Source organism: Lagopus leucura, unplaced genomic scaffold, assembly GCF_019238085.1.
Source record: "Lagopus leucura isolate 7727_CA_CO unplaced genomic scaffold, USGS_WTPT01 Super-Scaffold_73, whole genome shotgun sequence".
Taxonomy (NCBI): Eukaryota; Metazoa; Chordata; class Aves; order Galliformes; family Phasianidae; genus Lagopus; species Lagopus leucura.
In genome coordinates, this window is record NW_024962252.1 from 49,974,483 (window position 1) to 49,991,983 (window position 17,501).

At 40.9% G+C, this 17,501-nt stretch overlaps 1 protein-coding gene across 2 annotated transcripts in view; it reads right to left on the bottom strand.

Annotated features, from left to right (window-relative positions):
• TXLNB (taxilin beta) overlaps positions 1-11,817 on the bottom strand; it is a 38,594-nt gene extending 26,777 nt beyond the window's left edge. For both annotated transcript variants that reach the window (XR_006180429.1, XM_042878428.1), the window contains exons 1-3: positions 11,628-11,817; positions 4,957-5,388; positions 3,064-3,155 (exon numbers count right to left, since the gene is read on the bottom strand). Coding sequence is in view for 1 of the 2 variants with exons in the window: in XM_042878428.1 (XP_042734362.1) it covers positions 3,064-3,155; positions 4,957-5,374 (510 nt within the window). In the remaining variant the exon portion in view is untranslated. The remainder of the gene's footprint in view (positions 1-3,063; positions 3,156-4,956; positions 5,389-11,627) is intronic.
• Positions 11,818-17,501: the final 5,684 nt, after the last annotated feature.

Genomic DNA, 17,501 nt, shown 5'->3' on the forward strand with positions numbered 1-17,501 from the left:
CACTTTCTCTGCCCAAGGATCTGTTTTCTGCAGATGTTCTGTGATTTATGCTTATAGTATGGAGCTCTGCGTATTATCAATCACATCACTGCTAGTCATACCACAAACCAAAGCAATCACCAGCTTGGAGGATATTTACAATTTATGCTCAACTTTCAGCATGAGTTCTGTGTATTTTTACCCTGGAATAAAGGCCTCTACATCTAATCAAGTCGGAATAATTCTTCTAGTATTGTAGGGAAAAATAGTCTCTCTGTAATTAAAGACTTGTTTTCCTTTATAAGCTTGATTTTGGCCCCTTTTTCTTCCCTTTTAAAACACACAAAAAATGTTCTTTTTCTTCACATTTTTCATGTGCAGCCCGTGCTTAGCAGATAATGCTATGTCCAAATTTAAGATGACTTGCTCAAGCTGTGTTTGAGGTAGGGGATTCAGAGTGAAATAGCTCTTAATCACAATACCAGAAGCTTCCAAGCATCTTTTGGTTTGTTTTTTGTTGTGGTTGTTTTCATTAAAAATGCCTAGCTCTAGAAAGAAAAAGAAAAAAGCAGTTTTATTGTGACCCCACTGTATCCTGGCAATACTCGTGTCTATGTATCAGTGTATAGTTGCACCCAGAACTTGAGAGACACTCAGGATTTCTGAAAACAAACCATTCACGTGGAATTCCATAATGACTGTTTGTAGGCAAAAACTAAAATAAAGCACAGTCTTCTCTACCAGCTCCAACCACTCTGGCTGCATCAGAATGAGCAGATAAAATGCTCTCTGGTGGCAAGTAGTAGGGCACAGCTTATGTCCAAACAGTTCAGTTGCTTTCCTCCCTGTAGGTATGGCCTCATTCATACCAGCAGGGATGCATCCCACACTGTTTTCTGATGCCATCCATTTTTGCATGTACTCGTCATGATAGGCTGTGCCAGAGCATGTGCTAACACTTAAATGCAGATAGCTGAGTGACTGTGGGGACATAGTGCTATGTTGTGTCCCTACATTTGAGCAGCATCTTCAGTCAGAGCCAGCAGCATCACCTCATACTCTGAAGCCATGGCCAGCACCCAGCTCACTCAGCCTGGCACAGTGCTGCACTTTCCCCAGAGCTGTGCTGCAGAAGTGCTCACATCACTACATGATTAACTGGACCAGGGAACTGATACAGCTGGAAGATAACTCAGCAAAAGCAAAAAGTGACCTGAAGTGTGTGATGGAGATGGGCAACAGGGAGCAAACAGAATGGTAGCTGCTAACAAGCTGTGCTGAGTGAGTAGTGTAAGGGTTTTTCCCACAAGCCTTGAGTTGTATTAATTAAAGGATTTATTCTAGTGACATTGCACAGGATGTCAAAACTGAATGCATTTTTGCTTTAGTTCCTTTCTCCTTCATGGGTTATTGGCAATGTGGGCCATAATGTGTTCAGTGCTCCAACAATGCCCGAATGCAATGGAGAGTACATCAGAGAAATCCTGTTTCGGTTAATTTGTGGGCACAAAGTCCCTTTAGGCAAGGGCTCAATTATAAACTGCCAGAGTCCAATTTATGAAATCAGAGAATTTTACATGGAAAAAAAGGAAAGCTGAACATCACATTATGATGAGACATGGACACATCTGTGCATAAAACCAATTACAAAGTCAATGTTCTGCTTGGCATGTTTTTCAGTCTCCGTAAACTGTAAAATGCTGCAGCCATTTCACATGTGAGATTTTCACTGCTTAAGGACATAGAGACCTTTAACTACTGAGAAGAAAATCCTTTATCTGAAACTAACCCATCCTCATTGTGGAGAGAACAGAGAAGGGGAGTCAGGTCATCATTACAGGTGTAACATTATGGTTCAGGGGCTTTTACTGTTAATTTCACTATACTTTGGTTTCTCTGATGATTGGCTTCAATTCTCTACTTTCTGATTTTCTACACTGACACTTCATACTGCGTGTTGTTTCCAGTTTGATCAGATCAGTGATATGCAAGGTGAAGGAACGCCCATATGCAGAGGTATGCAGGGCTCCTTGCGGAAAAGGAAAGCAGGAGTGCCTGCCACTCTGAGGTGCTGTGAGCTTGAGCTCATCTCCAGTGCATGGGCTGGTGTGGTAGTGTAAAACAGTTCCGTAGGTCCATTTTTTTTAACCTACTGAAGGAATCTATCCCATCTTTTTTAGCTATCTGCACATACTGGCAGTGCCTGAGTGCCAGCATGAAGGTTGTGGAGGACTTGAGCCTGTTGCATCCCTATGGCCTGAGCAAGAAAGGCAGATTTACTGTAAGGATCGATGTATGTGCAAAAAAAAGGACTGTTTTTTTCAAAACATGCCACTAAAATAAAAGCTCTTTTTTTTTTTCTTTTTTTTTTCTTTCTTTTTCTTTTTTTCCTTTGCATCTTCTTTAACTTACCTAACTAAACAGATTTGGTAACTATGGATTACAAATTAATCACACTATTCCAATATTTGTTACATGAAGATCTGATGAACACCAGTGAATACTGTAGAGATGCATAAAATGGGTATTTAGTTTAAAATAGGTGTGAATAATCTTTTAACGAATGCAGTTTTTACAAGAGAAGAAACATACATCCCTTGAAGAAGGGAGAGATGTTTAGAGGATTAGAATAAAATCATCTTCTCCCTGAGAAATAGAATTATGCTCACAGTATTAAAATGTATGTAGAAATGTATGAAAGACATGTTAAGAATAAAAGTGAATAAACAGATTTAATAAAGACATTTTTTGGGTGCTATGACTATATAGCATCCCAGTGACTCCATGCTTTCAGTTATACCTCCTTATGCCAGAAATATTTACACAGATTTATCTTTAAGTACAACTATTGTCTTATCAATTTTTTAGCCCTTTCCAAATCTAACTCAAATTCCAGATTGTTTTCCTGACTTTTTACTCCCCCCCTTCTCTCACTCATAAGTCATTATTTAACCCCGACAATTACTTTTCTATATAAGTTAACAGGACAGATGCTTCTACTAGGTGAGGTTGGGCTGTGCTGAATGGTGTGTGTTTATGGGTTCCTCTCTAAACAGTTAGGAGGAGAACCTGTGCTGCACTCACCAGCTCAGCATACTTCTTAAATAACAGGTCCAGTTTCTCTTCTGGAGTATTCAGTTTGTTCAAGCTTTGCATCAGTAGGGTGGCTTCCTTTCCTTAAAAAGAAGCAGAGATTTGATGGTAGAGATAGTTTGTAGCTGACATACTGTTACGAAATTGTTGTGTGTGTTTGTTTTTATGCATGAATTAGTATATTAATTTCTTACGAATGAACTCATGGAGGAGAGGTGTGCTTTTTTGAAGGAAGGGGACCATCTTTACTGTGAATTCCTCTTGTTTATTTTCTTCCAGTAAGAACAAGCACGCTTGAATTTGCTCCCATTTCATACCTCAGTAATGTATTTTCTTCCAGCAAAAATTAGTGGCAAGTGAAATGACTTTTTCCTGTATAATCTTTTTTTTGTTGTTGTTTAATATTTTTGTAACGTTACTGGGTCACATATGTAATTCCTCTGCAGGAGTGAACTGACAGAAACTGGGATACTCTTGTGCTGCTCAACCCCTACTTGGATAGCCAGGTTTGAGAGTGGTGTAAAACATTTCCCTGAGTTGGTGTAATGAATATGGATACCAGAGACAGTCTAATAATTATCTTGGCATACATCACTAAATCTGTGATGATAAGCTGTGTAGACAGTCATGTATTGCTTCCATGCTGATACTTTTTGGTATTCATTTCAGCCCTCAGTTTGAGCTCGAGCTTGAATACTACTTGTTCTTAGAATACAAAATGTCCCTGGCTTCCCTGGAGCTGAGGACGGCTGTGGTACATGAGGATGGCTTGGACATATTTTTCCATATGTACCTCTTCCCAAAAGGCTGGGAGGGAAAATTCACCTTCATCTTTATGACGGATTCTTTCTACTTCAAATATAGTGCAGCCCAGAAGTACTACTTGTGGAGAAAATCCACTATTTCAGACTAAGTTATCCCTATAACACTGGTATAAATAAATTCAAAGGAGCTATAATCAATCATGGAGTAAAAACTGTTGCAAGTGCAGCTGGAGAACTGTACTTTAGTGGTGTTTCCACTCATCTTGGAGACATACCAACAAACGCACCACAGCCAAGGATATTGGAACAGGGGAACTGTACTTTACACGGACGTCCAAGGAATCTGGAAAAAGGGCCCTGTTTCTCTAACTGCACTCTGCAGTGATTTTTCTGTAGGATTAGAATACTGTTGGGTTTGAGTACTCATGCAGAAAAGAGTCAAAAGAGTGGAAGTTATGTATAAGTGGAAACAAACTGCACGTTTGCTAGACTGGGATGCAGCTACATTGCTCTCTAGTGGCTGTCCAGTAGAAAGGATTTTAAGCTCAGCTAAGAGGATCCTGCAGTGGCCAAGAGGACCAATGGCTACGCTTAGGGAGAACAAGCTTACTGATTTATTGCAAACAGTCTGTGATGAGTCTGCTGAATAAAATATAACACATTGAATTTGTTCTGCAATTTCCCTCTTGGCCACTCCACGTAGTAGCGCCATTAGCACAGTTATGACCTGTAAGAAATCATACCTGAGGAAGTAGGAAAATAAATGAATGTACAGGGGCATAAACAAGAGATCAGATGTCCCTTTGTCTAAGAAGCAGTACTGTTCAGCATGTCTTCAGACTTGCAGCTTTGGCCACTAGTTTGGGTGGACCATTAGTCTATCAGCCATGTGATAAAATCCTAAGCTTTCATCCCTGTACAAGGATTAATGTCTGATAAAGCCTACTGTATCTTTTGGGTAACTGCTGACAATTTTTATCAATTAGAAAAGTTATAACAGTCACTGTAGTTTTTAGTGGTCCCTATCAGCCATAGCAGAGGCCTAACAAGGGAAAGAGTGAAGTCCAGGGAGGTTTTAGCTCTGTTAGCAGAACAACTATGTAAGTACATAAGCACTTGCCTAGTCCTTTCAGTATTTTCTTCTCCAGCTTTTGTTCCTTGCTGGTGCTGGGCTCCTTTGCTCTTGAAGCATCTCCAGGAGCTGTTTTGTCTTTCTCACTTTCTTCATTTGTATCCTCATACTCTGCATCCTCCATACTGCCCGCATCTCCCTTCTCTGGCCTTTCAGTTCCTGCTGTAGTGCCTTCCTTCTCCATCAGACTGGCTGCAGACCCATAGGTTTTAATAATGTCCTCCAGTTGCCGGCTCAGCTCCTCCGAGATGTCACACGTGGCCACCTCAGGATGGGAGCTGGTTTGGTCTGTGGGGGACAGGGGCTGCGAGCTGGGGACAGGTTCCTCCTTGCTTTGCCCTTGAATGTCCTGCCTAGGTGAGGTGGGAACCTGCTGCTGCTTCTCAGTGAACTGGTCATTCTCCATGCTTGGTGCAGTACCTAACAGCAAAATAACAGAGTTAATTTAAAAGCAGAGAGATTAGTCTTCTCAATGATCACAAGGCTTGACCAGGAAGTGAGTGATCTGGTGTGGGATTTGGCATGGCAGGTCATCCTCTAACTTTGGCTTGATGGATTCAACATGCTGAAACAAGCCACCAAGTTGATTTACCTGTTGGGAGAAAAGTGAATTTTACATCTACCAAGAGGAGAAGCCTGCAGAAAGATAACACTGACAAAACACGACCTCTTGCTCTTGTTGCAAGTGACAAAGCACAAAACTGCACCAGAGCCATCCATACTACATCCTTCCCTGAATGCAGTTTGCCACTTGCTTGTTTTTCTTGATTAGTTTCACCTGCAACGCTGGTTACTGACATGGGCAGCTTCACTTCAGATTTGCATCACTTTCATTTCCCGTTTCTCACCCACCAGCACATCTTAAGTTGACAATCAGGAAAAAGGAAGTTTTTAGAAGAAGCTGGAGAACTGAAAATTGTGCTCTTGGAGAGCCCAGCATGGTGCCTGATATGTGAATGGCCCTGCCTGGAAGTGACATAGTAACAGCAACAAACAGTTCATAATAAGATAAACAACTACAAACCACCTTTCTCTTGTACTTGCAGTGCACTGCTGACAGCTTGTTTGAGAAAGTACAAAGCATGGAATAAATCAGAGCATTGTAAAATCAACCAGGTGTAACACAAATTGATATTCGATGGTGGTTTCTGTTTTGAATGTCACATAATTGACTCTCAACTTGCAGTGGAGACTTCGAGTTTTTTCCAGACACATCCAACCCGCAGCCCACAGGATGCTTGCTGCCCAGCGCAGCTGGCACTGCGGCCTTCCCCTGCCCCACACCATCATGGCGGCAGCCCGGCCCCTCAGCACCAACCGAACACCAGAGCGCTATCAGCCCCACGGGGGCACTGCGCTGTGCCAGCTCACAGTCATGGCAGATACGTTTATGGATTTTGATACACTGGCTGTACACAGTCCTGTGAACAGCAAGAATATGCAGCTGTGCTTTTCGTTTTGATAAAAGAATTTTAAAACTGAAAAAAAAAACCAACATTTTTTTTGGTTCATTTGCGACTCCATTTTCACTCAAAGTAAATATATCACTTGTGAATTTTCAAATGAAACACAGAGTTGCAATTCAAAATTTGATCATGTCTCTTTACCAGACTTTCGTAATCCTTCTTTTACCAGAGAAAATCACTTTGCAGTCATGCCTTGCTCATATCAATGCTTTCTGCTGGTACATACATTTGTCAACAATTATTTTCAAGGATGAAACACAGGAAGAGTAAAATTTCATCAAAAATCTGTGATGAACACTTGAGAGCTCTCTGAGGACTGGAATCACTGCCATCAAAGTGGACTGATGCATTAGTTTCACAAAAACAAGGTCACATATTCCACTAGTTTTATGGCTTTGTTGCTTTCTTTTTAAAATATATATTAATAATTAACATTAAAAAAGTAAAATAAGTTTTGTTACTTTATATACACTAACTATATTATGTATTTTACAAGGGCTGCTCTAGAAGTAGTGCCTTCTATTTAATCATGTTTCCCCACAACATCAGAGGCTCCCAGTGATCCAGATGCATTTCAGCATTCCTTCTTGTAATGACATGATTCACAATAATGTCATCAGGTACTTAGTAGGGACAAAGGACAGGAAGAATATTGCTTTGTCAGATCTAAGGAGGCTGCTTTCTTACTTTTGAAAAGATCACTTGTTTTGAAAATATGGAGCTGAGAAGCATTTTTTTTCCTGTTCAATTGTCTGTAACATATATTTTCTATGGTGTCTAAATTTCTGAAGCTTTAAGAATCATAAACAAACTTGGCTAAAGGCAGTATATGATAATAGAGTTGTAATTCATTGTAATATATAACGTATTTGTTGTTAAAATCTCCCCAGTTAAAGTGGTTCTCAGTACTGCAGTGACTGTCACTACAAAGGCTGATATTTTTCAAGATTTGATTGGTGAGCTATTTGATCAGGCTTATGGATACGGTACTCAAGTATTACATTTAATCATCTCTAAAGCAATTCACTGTGAGACCTATATTTGAAAGCTTTGAGTGGGGCTCAGGATGTGCCTTAAAACTGGTATCTACAAAACCATGCCCCAGCAGTCCTCCAACCACAACTCACCAATAGCAATGACTTGGAAAGACAGTTGGACATGATCTCATGGACCCTCATCAGGCAGATACATCTGATGCTTTCCTTCCTACATTTGGCATGGTCTGAAAACTGACTTATAACAGTCAGTTTTAGTGTCCTATTGACTTTAATTTATATTGAAAGAATGTGCGTGTGCATTACATGTGCAATTTCAGGTTAGGTAGAAGTTTGTGATCTTGTTTTAACTAGCATTAATTGGCAGCCAATTAATTCCAGTAATATCATAAATAAACTTCAGTAATATTATTGTAAATGCTAAACTAGAAGCTCTGCAAAATGTTTTTGTTTCTGACATAGTATTTACATAGTATTTCAGACTAGTATTTACAATTGTGTTCATTAATTTGAGATAATTGGCAATTGGCAATCAATCAGCCGGAAAATCCAGGATCATCAGCTCTTCTCTAGACAGAAAAAAAAATTTTTGTGAAATATATCCCCAATTTAAGCCAAGTTGTTTTGTAATATGTTCAACACAGAAGGATAATCAGATCACAGATGCTTCACTCCCAAACACGAATTTCTCTTCTGCCTAGCTCCTTCTCTCTGTAAGAAGGCATATGTTGATGTTCCTGCTGTCAGGACCCTTACTGCACTCCTGAAGTCTTGTTGAAGATGTGAAGTGGGCTGGCTCTGTCCCATGTCAGGTCTTCTCCACTAGGAGCTCTGGTGAAGAGTGCTGGAAGCCAGAACCTGGCCCTGCTTTTCCCTGGGAGCTGCTTTTCAGCTAGGGGCATAGCACTAGCCCCCTCCATCACAGAAAGATCCCAGACACATCCATGCACATCTTCAGCCTCCATTCGCTTTGTCCCAGACCTGAATGCATCAGCAAGGCTTTCCTGCTTGCCCCTGGACCTGCCTCATCACTGGAAAAGTGCTGGTAGATTTGCAGGCTATATCTATCCCTGAATGCACCACAGACCTAGTCCTGACTCTAAACATATCATGGCTCCTTGGATTGAAGTCCCTACTCCCATCAGCCATGTTATCATGCTGGCTCGTGGATCTCTTCCAAGTCTTAACAGCGTCACTCATGAAGCAGCGCCATCTGGCTAAGGTTTTCCTCCTAAGTGAATCACTAAGTCTGCCTACAAACACAGTAGGCTTTAAATCAGCAACAATGATTGAGTTATAAACAGTGTTTCTCAGTTGTAAATGAAACATGTGGGTGAACTGAAGAGAAACTGAATGTTTGGAAACAACAAAACAAAAGTCGACCTCACAGGAAGTCTTCCCTGGTATAATCCATATCATTCCTGATTACAAGGGCATTAGTTATAAGTTTCTGAAACCACAGTAATTTACATGTGCTGAGGTTAAGGCCACCAGCCTGAAATGGTAAGCAGACAGGAACCACAGAAATACCCAGTGACTCAAGGGTTGTCACTTGCTGTAACATACTGAGGAGCACGTTTACACAGACAAGCAAATGTTTTAGCATTTTCTTTCATTCTCCTATAGACTAAATCAGAGATCTGATAACTGCTTTCAGCACGCACACAATGTCTGTTAAGACAAGCACCTTGTTTTGTGTAATGTATTCCACAGTGTAAGAGAGTTTATATTCAGGAAGACAGAGCAGCTCTCATCTTCTGAAAACAGCCTTTGGCAGTGGGAAATTTTACTGCAGTAATCCCCAGTCCTGCTCTTGCTCCAACCTGTTTAACCTTGATATGCATCAGGAGTTCTGTCTTATCAGACCATGAAAGATTTACAATGCCAATCTAACGAAATCCCAAAGTATTTACATTACTGCTGTCTCAGACAAGGTAATGTCTAAAAATTAGGTGACCGATTCCAGCAGAGAAATTCTTAAGTTCCTTAACTTCCAACAGACTGAGGCAAAGGAGACAGAGCCCAGTTTTTGACTCTGCCTCTTGGCTTCTGTGACTCCATCTATCTTGTTTCCACACATGCGAGGCCTTAGCTGATTTTATGGTGAGGGGTAGGACTGACCAGTCATTTGATTGACTCTGAGTGTTTGGTCTTGTTTACTCTTTTCCTCTTGCACTTCCAAACCCCGGACTCATTTCACAACCCTGAGATCAGTATCTCTCTCAGCCCTGACATTTTGCATGCAAGTTTAATTCCAGACAATCATAGTTGCTCCCTACAGATATTGCTTTGATTGAGAAAATAATACAACCACACAATATTGTTTCTACATCAGCCTTGCAGTTTTTAGCTCTGTGTCTGCTTGAGATAGCCAGTCTAACTTTAAAGCTCAGACCCTAGGTGTGTGTGTGTGTTTCATTTTGATTCTGAGTTTAAGTATGAAACCTTAAGCTTGTCCTCGTCATCAGCAAAGTTAGAGAAAACCAGGCTGGAGTATGTAGGGACAGCATTGGAAGTTACAGCTGAGAGGACATTTTGTCAATGGAGCACTTGGCTGCCTAGCCAGGAAGACCCAAGGCCTAGCTGTAGGGATGGTCTTCCTCCTCTAGGAAGCAGCCTGAGAGCCTAGTGCCTCCCCGTGCTGACTGTGGTAGAGCCTCTTCTCCATTCCTCTCCTCCCTCAGTAGACATTCAGCATAACCAAAGAGAAGGACAGACCTCCTTGGAACACTGCCCCAGCCTTGGGTGGGAGGTGACAGATGTCAGGCACAGGCTGATGCCTTTCTGTAGGAGGACTCCTGGCCAGACCTGTTGTCCTGTAGTGAGACTGGTGCCTGGAGCTGACGTTGTCAGCATGTTGGGCAAGATGATGCACAAATGGGGCAAACACGCAGCATAACCAGAGGCAACAGAAAAAAAGTGTGCAAGTTCAGTTAGGTAATGTGCTGAGTTGGTTTAGATCTGACTGTATCCCTTAGTATTTCACACGTATGGCACAATCCGCATTCATTGTGCTTAGACATCCGTCAATGCTTCCAAAGCAAAAGGCTTGAGAAGCAAAAGCCCAGGCCTGTTTTAACAGAGATGCACGAGCTGTGTTGCTGCTGCTGGACAAACCACCCCATACAGTGCCCCGTACCAGCACTCCTTGCTCTGCTGGGGTGGAGCTGCTGCTGTAACTGGAGGCTTTAGCCCAGCTCAAACTGAGCATAAAACATGGGTCTTGAGCTTGGGCTCGCATGCTGTCACAAATTTTTTTTATTATTATTATTTAGAACAGAACTTTTACCCTTCCTTCTCACAGGAATTTCTTTGTCCTTCCCTTCTTGCAATCTGAACTTCTGGAGGGTTTACTAATTCGCCTATATTTAGCACCTGCCTCCCCATGTATCCAGCAGAAAGACACATGGCACCTGCTCTGCAGCCAGGAGTTATTTTAAGCACTTCTAAAATGGGGCATAGTATTTCGCACTTTTTGCTCAAAATTCACATACTCACACATGTAAGTTCCCTAAAACAGTGTTCCATATAATTACACCAGGCAGCATATGCCAATAAAACCTAAAGCTTTACTTCAGCATATGACCAGACTGAACTACATAACACCTCAAAGCAGCAAACAGTAAACCCTGAAATGGCCAGCAGTGGTTAGCTCCAATTACCTTCCAGAAATACAGAAGTGCCTTCTTATAGCCTAAAGGCTGTTCTATATATTACTTCAGAACACTATGACAAAATCAGCTTTATCAACTCTGTGCTGCAGTTGAATAGCATTGTGATTAACGCATGATTTTCTAGTACAAAATCAAACAAAACTGGTTGTTTGGTGGCATGTTTTCTTACAGGCATGAAGAAATCCCGGACCCAGAGACTTTCTGATGTTGCCTGTCTTGTGTTTCATGTGGCATCTGAGTCTTCATCAGTTTTTGTTGTCACTGCCATAGCCTCTATTTGCACCCAAAAGCCAGCTCTCCCAAGCCAGTTTACATTTTTTTTGGTCACTCCTTAGAGAAGCGTTTCATCCTTTCACCAATGGGCTCCCATGCTCGCCTGTTTTCCTCACATGCCACACAGTGCTCAGGCTTTTAAGGCTATTCCAAGGAAATTGGGCTGACTGTCTCAAAGGTAAGCACTTAGATTAATGTCATTGTGCCATGCCACCAGCAGTAACAGCAGGGAAGCTGATTGTCAGACTTACCAGAGCAAAGAGAAGTGCGGGCAGAAGTCAGGCAGAAAGCTCAAACCAGGGGCACGACAGCAGCAGGGCACTGGATTATAATCCTGCCACCAAGAAGACCAAGCAAGGGGGAAGGACAGAGTGACACAGCAGGAACAAGCTCTGCAGAGCCCAACTGCACACTGTGCAGGGGACTGGCTGTGATAGGCGAGCAGGGAGGCTGCCTGCAAGTTGGCAGCATAACCCAGCTATGTTGGCTATTCCCTTCTCTGACAGAGATAGCACGAGAGGTCAGAAACTCAGGCCCTTAGAAAGAAGAGATACAGGAAGGATTCAAATACACCTGCTACTCTTGAAAGCTAAGTCTTAGTCTGTCAAGGATTTGATGTGTTTGTGTGCTCTGTGAAATTTATTAAACGTGGTCTGGTCAGACTCTAAGTCTTTTGTCTACACCAGGAAGGCTGGGATGGCTTTCAACAGTGTTAGCTCACACTTGTGACCGCCCTTTGCAACCTGAGGTCCGGGCTGGATTTGTTATAAACCTGACTGATTCATGGTCATAGACTCACAGGAGGACAACTGGAGGTCTCTCATCCAACCTCTTGCTCAAAGCAAGCTTAGCTATGAATTCAGACCAGGTCTCTCAAGGCCTGTATCAAGTTTTAGTATTAAGAGACTGCGTGACCTCTCTGGGAAACCTGTCCTGCTGCTTGACTGTCCTCAGGGTGAAAAGGTTTCTCCGCATATCCTAGGTTGAACCTTCTTGTTTCAGGTTCCTGTCCTTCCACCTACACCCCTATGGAGAGCCTCTATCTGTCTTCTTGTTAATCTCATAGGTTCTTTGAGGCTGCAGTTTGGACCTCTAAAAGCTCTCCCTTCTCCACGCTGAACATCTCACCTTCTCCAGCCACCTCATGGGGCAAATAATCCAACCCAAATAATCCAGCCACCACATTTCAGTGATTGGAATGCTAGGAGAGATAGCTGGTATAGTCCTCCGTTTGAATCGAGGAGCTCTCAAATATTTTTGTTGCTGCCAAGGTAACCTGCCTGACCTACTTTCTTCGTGTTACCGTGCAGGCTCGCTCTGGCCTGAAGTTGTTTGTATAAACAGCCAAGCACTCCCCAGGGAGTTCAGCTGCATGCTGTTTATTCAGCAACCAGCATCTCCCACTGCTGTGGCCCACAAGTCACTCAGGCAGCATCTTGAGATGCCAGATGGCCTAAGGACCATCTGCTGCTTACTCCCAAGGGAGAGATGTAGGTCAGTTTAATGCATAAAAATGCAAACAACTGGGAAGCAATAGGCTGGTGCTGCAAGTGGCAGGCAGTGCTATGAGAAGAAAAATAGGACTTTGACTCCAGTGGAAAATAATAAAGCTCAGAGCAACAATAGGAGGAAAAATGAGTATATACTACAACAATTTGGAGTAATTTCTTAAACTGCACATTGTGTAGCACTGGAGGATCTAGAAATGTTTTGTAGCAATATCTGATTCATGAGGATGTGAGAGAAAAGCACTGGCAGCTCAATGTCCAGAAGTACTGGCTTGGAGGTGTTTGATATGTTGAGAGCATCCTGGTCTTTCTCTTCAGAGGACAAAAGGTCTTCCTTTGTGGAGATAATTATCTGCTTGCTTGGAAAAGGCAGCTCATATGATCTCAAGATATGTGGGCTATGTGGCTTAAAGAAAAAACAGGTTCTTTAAACCTTCTTCAGAAACTAATGGTAGCTCAACAGTGCTCTTAAGGAAGTCACAGATTTAAGGACAAAGAAAAGGTGCTTGAAATGTTGGGAATCTTTTGGAGGGACTGGAAACTGGCTGGGCATGTTTTGAGAGAAGATAAAACTGTGGTTGTTTGTGATACAACAAAGTGAGCAAACCGAATATAAGAAAAGATAAGAGTGTACCAGCTTCTTGTGCTCCCTCTGTTTTGAATGGAGAATTCTGCTCCAGCCCCTTCTTCATTTTCCTTTCTGCAATCAAAGTGAATAACTGATCTACCAAGTAGCTAAGAAACAGCTGAGTTGCGGAAAGTTGCCAACTCCTTGGTAAACAGAAGGCAAGACAAGTTCTGCATCACCTAGTCTTTCACCATGGGGAGACTATTATGTATTCACTCATTTTTGCAACAGATAGCATGCACACAAACTGTTGTTGCACCTCAATAGCTTGCAAGAATTCATGGACAGTGACAACTTGGTTGTGTGCTGGAGACGTTGGAGAGTACTGATAACAAGAAATTAGTTGGAACTATCCTTATAAATATTAGCTACAATAAGTCCAAAGTTACATGTTCTGAATTGTTCTCATTAATGCAATAAGGAAGTCAGGAAATGGAAAAATAAAATCCTGAATCCTTGGTCCTGTCAGTAGCATGTGTATGCAGATCTCAAAGACTGTGAGGGATCTACTGGACTTTGGCCTGTAGAAACAAGCATGCATTCTGCAACCCCCTGCAAATAGTAGCAGCTCTGCTCCACATGCTCCTGCTTGCCAGCAATACAAGAAAATCTGGAGACAACTGCTCCTGGTTGTGTCATTCATGTGGATGTGGACTGCAGCAGATCCACCATGCCTTGACACTTCACTGCCAGGTCTGTAGCAGGGAGAGAGTAATTTCCGGATTTTAGCAAAGAAAACTTGCTAACAATTTGACATTCTTCACAGTTTTCCTACTTAGCAGTTTTTAATCTATTTTTGGGCAGATGCAAGTCTTTCATGTTATATTATACCTGGGCTGAATCAATCCCTGTTGTGCTACTGCTTCTCCTAATTATATTGGAAATAAAATTCAATTCTGTTTAAACCATTATGTGCCATAATATCTCTGTGCTTCTGTACGTTTGCATAACACTCTTATACTGTAATAATAAAACATATAGTATAGTAACAAGCATATATGTAAGATATATGACAAAAGTATAACATATATGAATAATGTGGTTCAAACATAACTCTCACAAAGGTCTTGAATCACAAAAGCACATTGTTATGTATGCAGTGGTCTAGAAGTCAGAAGCTTGCTGAGTCAAGCAGCATTCCCCTGCTGTGGGAACAGAGTGTCGTGAGAAGAATCCTATAAGGATCCAGTGCCAGGTCTGTCAAGACAGATCTCCACTGGGTTTAATTTAGTTCTATAGAGGTGTTGTAAACATCTGTACCTGGCAGACATTTTGCATGGTGACCTCTTGGGAATCATTTCTCTCCTGCTGAGTTCTATGTTAAAAAAAAAAAAAAAAAAGATATTTACATTTATTTGCATCCACAAAGCAGGTGCTCCATACAGCATCAATTTTCTGCAGATTTCCTAGCTCCAAATCAATCTCAAAAGGGTTGAGAGGTTATGATTTGCCTTCTAATAAGATTTTATGGCCTGAGGGTTTGTCATATATCTAAGGTTTGCCAGGTTTCATCTTTACAACTCAAAGATCCTGGCTACAAATGGCAGTTAATAACACAGCCAAATTGGCTGACACAGAAAATCCCAATAGGCATTAGACATAACTAATTTAAGCAAATAATTTAATTCTTAATCTACATCAGTAAGAATATAATTTCTGAGTTTTAGTGAGGAAACCAGTCTAAGAAACTGGAGGAATCCCCTGTGGTTTGCTACTAAACAGTTTTTTATTTATTCCTGGAAAGATTCAAGTCTTTTGAAATCTTAAGAGCAAGCAAAATCAATTATCAGGGTTTCAATTTTCTACAGGCAATTTCCACTGCTTCGCTTGCCCAAGAGATAGACTCTCCATAAATACATTATGCTATGTTCTATTTGAAGAATTTGGCAAAATGGAGAAGAGATTCACTTGAAAAATGACACATGAGGTAAAGGAATCCCTCAGGTAAGGCATACAGTCACACCTGAATACATCTCTGCAGTTTGGAAATAACCTTCCTCCACTATATTTGGATAATTTATTAGGAAGGAAAAGAGCAGTGTTATCTGATTCCAGTTATACTGGTACTGCAGTGAAGTTACTGATGAATTACATCATTTTAATCTAAGATAAAATCAAGTCTGAAACTTTTAAAACATACTTCATACAAAAACTGTCTATTTTAAATGCAATCTAAAAGTGATGTCCCTCTAGCTAGAAGTGACCTTCTATCAAAAGATAGTGGGAGTAGAGTTGGGCCCAATCAATTGTCTACCATGGACATTCTGTGATCCTACTGGATCTCTGGGCCCAATTCAGATGCAATCATGCTGTAAATCACATATCAGAGAGTACATCAGTCAAGGATGACTTACAGAGAAGAAAGCTAACTATCCCAGTAAGATAGTGTAATATATATATATATAAAGGTGCTTTTTCTCTTTCCTTCCCTTTTCTAGCCCCTTCAATTTTCTAGTAACATTCACTTGCACCAGCTTTTTATTGATAAATATATATATGTATATATATATATATAAAGACTGTTGCTTGATCTGTTTTGCAAAAAATTAGGAAAGGAAAAGCCTCATTAAGAGCTTGGTCCTGCAGCTGCTCTGTATGTGGAGCAGATTTCATGAGGAACACCTGCTGGTGAGCAGAATGGAGAATAAAGCAAATTAGAAATTGAAGACAAGCTCTCTCAGTTACAGGAGCTGAGCATGGGAAGTAAAACATCTCAAAATAGGACCCAAACATCTTTCTCTGAAAAAGACAAGATCCAAGTTGTGCTGGCAATCTAAAGGAATCTGAGTGCATTAGGGGCTGAGTAATGTTAAGGTAATGACTAACTTAGCTAAGAACACAGGTTGGAAGAACAGTGATTGATACAATGGGAAGGACGCAGTTTGGCATAGTATTTAAATGAAACTTGGAAGTAATGGAGATATTTGTGATGGAAGTTAAAGGCATACAGAAAGAGAAATAACGGAGGCAACAAGAGTGAAATGAGTTGTAATGAGACCCTAATTTTATAGGCTATTTACAGAGTAGCTGATGAACTGTTAGTTTAGGAGGAGCTGCATAGTGGCTCACAGAGCTGGCAGTACTACTGTGCAGTGTCTAAAATGGCTGCTGATGTAAACACCACTGACCTATTTTAAGACATGCGTGGAAAAAGAATCACTGCAGGGGAAATGCAAAAGAGTGAAAAAGGTATATTGGTGTTAATAGATCGAAATAGTAAAACAGTCCTAGTTGTGTGTGTGGATAATGTTTTACAAGTAGTCCAGGAAGAATTTCCTTCTTAGACGTGCCATCTTTTGGGGGACCAAATGAGTAAAAACAAAGGAGGAAAGTAAATCCCAACAGACAGAAGGATGAACAAAGAAATAATTGAATGAGAGTAACTTCTATGTTATTCTGAGCTGAAAGACAAATATGACAGAGGTGACATCAATGTCAATGACTTTGCTAGAATATAGCAAACCTTCATTTTGTGTACATAAAAAACGCAGGTATACATGTTGTATTTATTGTGAGAGGCAAATTTGATCTAACTTAGATAAAACTCCCTAACTTAGATCATAGACTTGAACGGGGAGGTATGGAAAGAATTATTTATAAAATTCAGTCTCAGAAACATTCAGGTAGGTCTCCAAAGCTCCAACTGATATGCATTCTTTTTTAATTTATTATTATTATTATTATTTTTCCTCCTAAAGCACTCTGAAAGGTAGCATGGTATAGATCTTGGCTCTCAGTTACTTCAGAGTGACTATGTAAATTGGATACTCCCATAGCAGTTGGAGTATTGGAATTGCTGAACCAGGGAAAAATCAGCTGTTTAGCACCCTTTGTGGAATCAGAGACAATAATTCTATTTCATGCTGACACTCTGAAATTGCTATCAGCTGTCTGCAATATCAGCTGTGTTCCTATAGCATTAGAATACAGACTTGTAGTCCCTGTTTATCTTTTTTTTTTTTTTTTTTTTTTTTTTTTTTTTTTTTTTT